At 40.3% G+C, this 6,410-nt stretch overlaps 1 protein-coding gene across 2 annotated transcripts in view; it reads left to right on the top strand.

The window, feature by feature from the left end:
• Window positions 1-5,165: 5,165 nt before the first annotated feature.
• Window positions 5,166-6,410, top strand: part of clpb (caseinolytic mitochondrial matrix peptidase chaperone subunit B) — a 32,511-nt gene continuing 31,266 nt past the window's right edge. Inside the window, exons 1-2 of one of the 2 annotated variants that reach the window (XM_041994053.1) lie at window positions 5,166-5,811; window positions 5,949-6,000. In XM_041994053.1, the coding sequence (XP_041849987.1) occupies window positions 5,355-5,811; window positions 5,949-6,000 (509 nt within the window). In that variant the 5' untranslated portion in view covers window positions 5,166-5,354. The remainder of the gene's footprint in view (window positions 5,812-5,948; window positions 6,001-6,410) is intronic. The other variant, XM_041994052.1, reaches the window with a different exon arrangement.

Raw genomic sequence — 6,410 nt, 5'->3', positions numbered from 1 at the left:
TAAATGGAGCCACATTTGCAAGGAAACATGTATTTGTGGGATGAAAAGCAGAGTTGAGTGTGTGGGTTGGGCCCATGAAAATATGCTAAATCCTCTCTGCCAATGCGAAACAGTTGATTCTGCGACTGAGTCTTGTTTTGACCTTCTGGTACTCCAGGTATTGTACCTAACTGGTACCTTATTAGCAGCTACATGTACACTGGAACCTAGACATTTGGAGGAGCTTTAAGTTCAATGATGAGCCCAGATTCTGCCTACATCAACTGGATTGTCAGGCCAAAGTTTGGGTAAGAAACAAAGAGCACTATGCTGATTGCTCCACTGATAGAGTAACAGCTTTTGGTGGAGGCAGTGTGATGGTGTGGGGCAGCTTCTCCCTCACTGGAAAAACTAGATTTGTTATAATTGAAAGCAATCTAAGTGCAGAGAAATATCAAGATGAAATTCTGCAACCATTGGCAATCCCATATCTCCTGGAACTGATATCTATCCTCCAAAATGACAACCCCTACAAACCAGGGTTTATCAGAGACTACACCCAGAATTAGGGAGTAGGATGACCTGCTCGCAGTCCCGACCTCAGCCCCACTGAACACTTACAGGATCAGCATGGGTGTGCTGTTAGAGCCAGAGTTACCCATTTTGTCCCATTGGAGATATTGGAGATATTGTAGTGTTCCGTCAAACATATCAGGAGGAAACTTGCTTTGTAAATTTGTCACCAAATCTGGGCTTTGCTACTAAGCTAGTTACAAAGTCTGTTAATCTGTACAACATTGTGTGTATGAGCTTGCATCAAGCAGTGAGTTTGTGTATGTGTGTTTTCTCCCTATCACTTGTTTGCATTTCCTGGACTTGAGGAGTGAGTTATTTATGATGTGATACAAATACTAAGCAGTTTGTTTGCATTGGCCAGTGTTACATATAATATCTTTTTAGTTCGCACTGTTCGTACTGAGCAGTCCTGCTGTGGGTAGTACTGTAAACTACTGTGGTTAGTTCACTGTGTTGTGAGGGTGTGCTTGGCCTGATACGTTATCTACTGAGGAGTTGTTTTTTGTTTGTTTGTTTTTTGCGTGTCTTGAATATGAAGTTGTCCAAAGTCACAAGCTGATGTAAACTCCAAACTGCTGAGAACATTCAATGAAATTAAATTACCTTTAATCAGGACATTTATGTGCTATTACAAACTTGTCTTAACCCGTCTCCTGTTCTTTCCACTCGCTGTCCTGTCATTTTGCCTTTCATCCTCTCCCTGCTTTAATCTTGGATCATGTGGGCCCATAATTGTCCTCAGTCTGTTTGATCTGTGAGTGTTTTCACACTTTTGGGAGACCCTGCATTTTGATCTTTGAATCATATGTGTATTTGTAAAAGAAAATGAAACAAGGATACAGATTTTCTTTCTTTGCAGAAACAGCAGCAGACAGATATTGTATTTATAATGCAACTCCTATCCAGAAAGCGCCATATGACAGTTATTTGCCTTGTATAACATTAGCCTGCTACATTGGCATCTTTTCCTTTACCTGCTTTTTTAATCAGATGCTCTGGATTTAAAAAAAAAAAAAAAAAACCTCAGTGACAGAATCAGTTGATCTGTCGTGTTTGCACTGATTGCCACTAACTAAGATCAAACAGGGATTTGTTTAAAAATTGATGTTTTTGATAAACGTTCTAGTTAACTGAGTGGCACTGAGCCAGGTACCCTTTATGTTAATCTGTTTGGTGTTTTTGTTGCTAGCTTTCTCAGTATTTTTAGAAGTTTGTGGATATGATGTTACCATTGTGCTGCTGTGTAGCAACCTGTAACTTTTTCACAACAGACTATATTAACATGTATAACATGCTATTATTTGTCATTTACTGTACCTGTAACCAATTTAGTTGAACAGAGTGATCCAGCAGAACTAAGGTGTCCTAAAAAAAATTAAATAAAAATCACTAATTGTGTTTGCAAATCCTTTGTTGTTGGGTTTTGTAGAGTTTTTCCTCTGTAGGTTTTGTGTCCTGCTCCTGCCTGTCACGGTCTGGGACCCTAGTACAGAAGGGAACCCAAATGAAGAACACACACAGTTGCGGGAGGGAATGAACAGTGTTTATTAATAACAGAAGTGGAAGGCTTGGTCCAGGTCCGGGAAACTCTTCCTACGAAAGGGCAGAGGGTTAGCGTGGGTCTTGACAAGAGGTTTTGGAAATGAGCGCAAGATCTACGGCTTACTATGATCCAGTGGTGGTATGATGGTGGTGGGCTAAAGCCAGGGAATGAGCTCTAGTTATGATGAATGAGCTAGGTGGCAGGCAGGGTGAGCAGGCAGGTGCAAACAGCAGGTGATGAACTGGCAGAAAGAGAAGTCCTGGTCCAGAATTGCTTGTTAGTTCCAAGGTGAGAATATCAAGGTGATGAGGAGTAGAGTTATCAAGGTCAGGTTATATGCAAGAGGTACAAGGACATTACTGAGGTTGGCCTGATTACCACGCAGTAAAGAGAGACAATCTGGCGAAGACTGGAGCTCCTGCTTGTCCTTAAATAGCAGGGAGTTGAGCAGGATAACGAGCCGGATGATGAGCTGCAGGTGGTGTCAATTGAAGCTCCAGACTCCGCCCTGAATCCCCATGGCAACCTGCTTCACCCTACCTGCAAACCCAGACACACACACAGAGCACAACCATGACACTGCCTTCCTTGGATGTGACTTCCTATTGCTGAACTGATAGCTCATGCAGCTCACCTGTGACTACTGATTTCTTCTTCCTTTAAAACCTGGAAGGAGCAGCTTTCTAGTGGTATTGTATGGCCAAATCTGTTACATTTCAACTTCTGAAAGAAGCTTTTGTTGTTTATCTTGTCCACCTTTGCCTATTCTGGATCAGCTGTTTCATGTTCTCCAGCAGTCTCCATTCGACAGGAGGGCCGTAAACATGCCCAGCAACGTTGGCTCTATCTTATCAATAAGTCCCCCATAAACTGCAGTTATGCTTTTTTTTGTTGCTGCCTTGGGTCTTGCCTCCTATGCCAAACTCCAACTTTTGTAGGTCATTAACTGTGGAGCTGACTATTTCGGGAAATGGATATGAGCTAGCACACCTCAATCACTAAGAGACCATTAGTGATGAGTCTGAAACAGTCTTTAAAATACTGAGAGACCAATATATTACAGCCTGACTCATGGGCTACAACATAAAAGAAAACTAAAAATTTTAAGGTGAAGTATGCATTTAGGTAAAATAAAAAAAAAAAAAAATCATTAAAGCATGGCACACTAATCTCCCTCACGGGTGTGGACAGTTTTGACAATTAAGCTCAAGACTCTTGTGCTGTCACTGCAGAGCCAGTGTGGAAGCAGTGTTGTAACACATGTATGTGTTGGAAGGAATGAATGTCAAGTATGGCAAACTCGCACTGACACCCATGAGAGGTGCCAGTAGATTTATGATGGTAGAGCATGTTGTCTTCTATGATTCATGTTTGCTGAGGTAAGGCCTACTGCTTGCACACTACATTACCCATTTAATAAATTTCAGTTACACTTCAGAGGTAAGCCAACTTCTCTTTGGCTTTTTTTCAGAATTATATTGTATTTTTGTAGCTACTTGAAAGGTGTAAATTAAAATGCAAACCAATAAACCATCCCGGACATCTTAAAACATTTGTCCCTATTATTCCTTTGACTGGATGAAAATGTGTTTCTGTCTTTAAGTGATATACCTAATCTATAGAATATATTAGTCCTATTTATATTTGAATGAAAGCAGCACATCTCTACAGGAAACCTAGAGAATCAAACTGGTGTATTTATTTCAAGAACATCAAGATAGGCTTCTAGTTCAGGAAGAGATAAATATATGCAGTGCTGCCTTTAAACTTTGTACTCCTCCCCAGGCATCGTTGCATGTGTACATTCATGTGGATGAATATTTAGTGTATGACTAAGTAATAGTTTAAATAATTAAGACTCTTTCACCAGCTACTTATTAAGAGTTACTAAATTAAAAATAAACAAATAGAAGCAAATAGATTGTTTAAAGTGGAGGAAAAACAGCAGGTGTATCAGTATGATTTGCAAAAAAGATTTATAGAATGGAAGTGGGTTTCTGTTAATAAGAAAGTAGATGACGGATTTAAATGAGATAAGAGGATTAAATGGTGATAACTAAAGCCAAGAGTGTGATGGAACAAAATAAGTCAACAAGAGAGAAGACAGGCTGTACAGCTAAAAAAAAAGGTCAATAGTTCCAATAAATGGCTTTAAATTGAGTCAGAATACATTTTCTAGTGGGATAAGGCTACTTATGCCAAAGGCTGAGTATCTCAGTAAATCATTGCTACTTCAAGAGGGGTATCAATTGGACTGGGCAGTAACCAATGTGAAGATGATAACACACACAAACACATACACACACACACAAAAGATATAATAGATAACAGGTGAACACTTTTGGAATAAGCAGGTATAGAAAATGGACAGCTGGATGAACAGACGGTTGCATTTTGGTTATTCAAAGGATTGTGTGATGTTTGAAAAAATGTCATGTAATTTATTTTCTGTAGGCCACTGACAACATATTAACCCATTGCTGGTCACTATGAGGGTTTATTCAATATTCTTAGAATACGGCCTGAAACTGAATTCTGAGTTTGTGACTATTAGTGATGGCATTTGCTGAGTTTTTATGTAGTACTGTATGCTCAATCATAATATGATTTTACGCCACCTGGAGGCCGTGGTGAACAAAGCCAAAACAGCTTGTCTCATCATTTCTCTGTCTGTCCTTTCACACTCCCACAAAGATGGAAAGCACCAGAAAAATATAATCTGTTGTTCCAAATTATTGACCATCATTAGAGTTTAAATCCATTTTGATTGGTTTGAAAACAGCCCCATCGTAGTCTACTGAGTTGTTATACTGTAAAAGTTCAGTGATACGTTATAATTAAGCCATCAAAAACTGTTCAACTTAAGACTGGTTTGCACAAAAGAGGAGCAACTACAATGTTATTTTACACCTATATGTCGAGCGAATTCTCATTCAGAGTTTATACAGCAAAACAGACACTCTTTACTGTGGTAAAACTTCAAATACTTCTCGACACATTCAGTGCTTGTAGTTTTCCCAGAATAAAACAACATTTCCCAGAATGCACTGCAGTTTCTGGTGACATCCCGGCTACGATGAGAGGTGAAACGGTTGTTTTCGTCCTGGTGTTACTATCGCCTCGTGAGCTGATAAACAGGGGCTGCCACACCTGAATTAACACAGTGGTTGCAACTAGAAGGAAATTAGTTACCCTCCGGAATTATTGTCAGATCGAGAGTTTCATACCCTCATTCGTTTTCTGGGTGTTTATCGCCATGCTATCATCTGTTCCCACCAGGCTATTATCGCGAAGGTCGCGCAGCCTGTCACCATGCAGCCGTGTGCTCCAGACAAGCGCTAGCGGTGCCGCAAGCCAGGTCATCCGTGAGACACCAGCAGAGACTAATCGGAACCCCATCGTGTCCACTTCCCGGGTCTCGAGAAGAGGAATTTTGTCAGAAGAGAGCGCTAGTACCAATGTGGGTCCATCGGTGCAGTACCATCACCTTGCCCCAAGATGGCTGTCAAACCTGGAGAACCGTCGAAGCTCGTGGGCGGCTTTAGCCAGCAGAGGGCGCAACAACAACCAATACTGGGAGGAGAGCGGGCATAGCGGCGGGGGCGAGGGCCAGAGAGCAGGTGGAGGAGCCAGGCGTGCAGGAGTGGCCTCTGCCGGTGTACTGTCTGCTGCAGCCGTGGCTTTCTGTCTGAGAAAAGACTCTGACAATAAAGGTAAACTTTATCACATTGAACATCTACTAACTAGTGCTATGTAGAAAAAAGCTCATTTTTAACAGTTGTGAAAAAGTTAATAACACCAAAGAGTTTTAAAATTTTTTTTTTTTGTTTTTGTTTGTTTTTATAACAAGGGGATGCTCTACTGGAGGCAGCAAGGACCAATAACTCTCAAGATGTTTCCAGGTACCACATGCACTCCCACATACATACATAAACATGTTTGGACATTTCTCTTGTTTTAATAAGTAATGTGTGTCTTTCAAATGAAGATGTTGCATTACCTGTCTAATGAATTGCAGCTATCATTTACACATTCCCTCAATTTTGACAGGCTTAATAGTGATATAATAAGAGAAAACACTTTTTATAAAGAGATGTACCTGAACTCCTCTCAGAGACGTCTCAGCTGTCATTCCAGTTAACTTATAAATTTATTTTAGAGCGACTCTAAATAAAGAGACTGTGAAAAGGTAGCAGCACTTTCAGTACTTGATGCTGTATTTTTGTTAAACTATTTTCATTAAAGCATAGCATTTAGTCTTAAGTCACACATTAATAGCTTAATTTCCTTTTATGTTGCGGTTGTGTACAAT

The sequence above is a fragment of the Melanotaenia boesemani genome, chromosome 9 (assembly GCF_017639745.1).
Source record: "Melanotaenia boesemani isolate fMelBoe1 chromosome 9, fMelBoe1.pri, whole genome shotgun sequence".
NCBI lineage: Eukaryota > Metazoa > Chordata > Actinopteri > Atheriniformes > Melanotaeniidae > Melanotaenia > Melanotaenia boesemani.
This window is presented reverse-complemented; position numbering and strand designations above follow the sequence as displayed.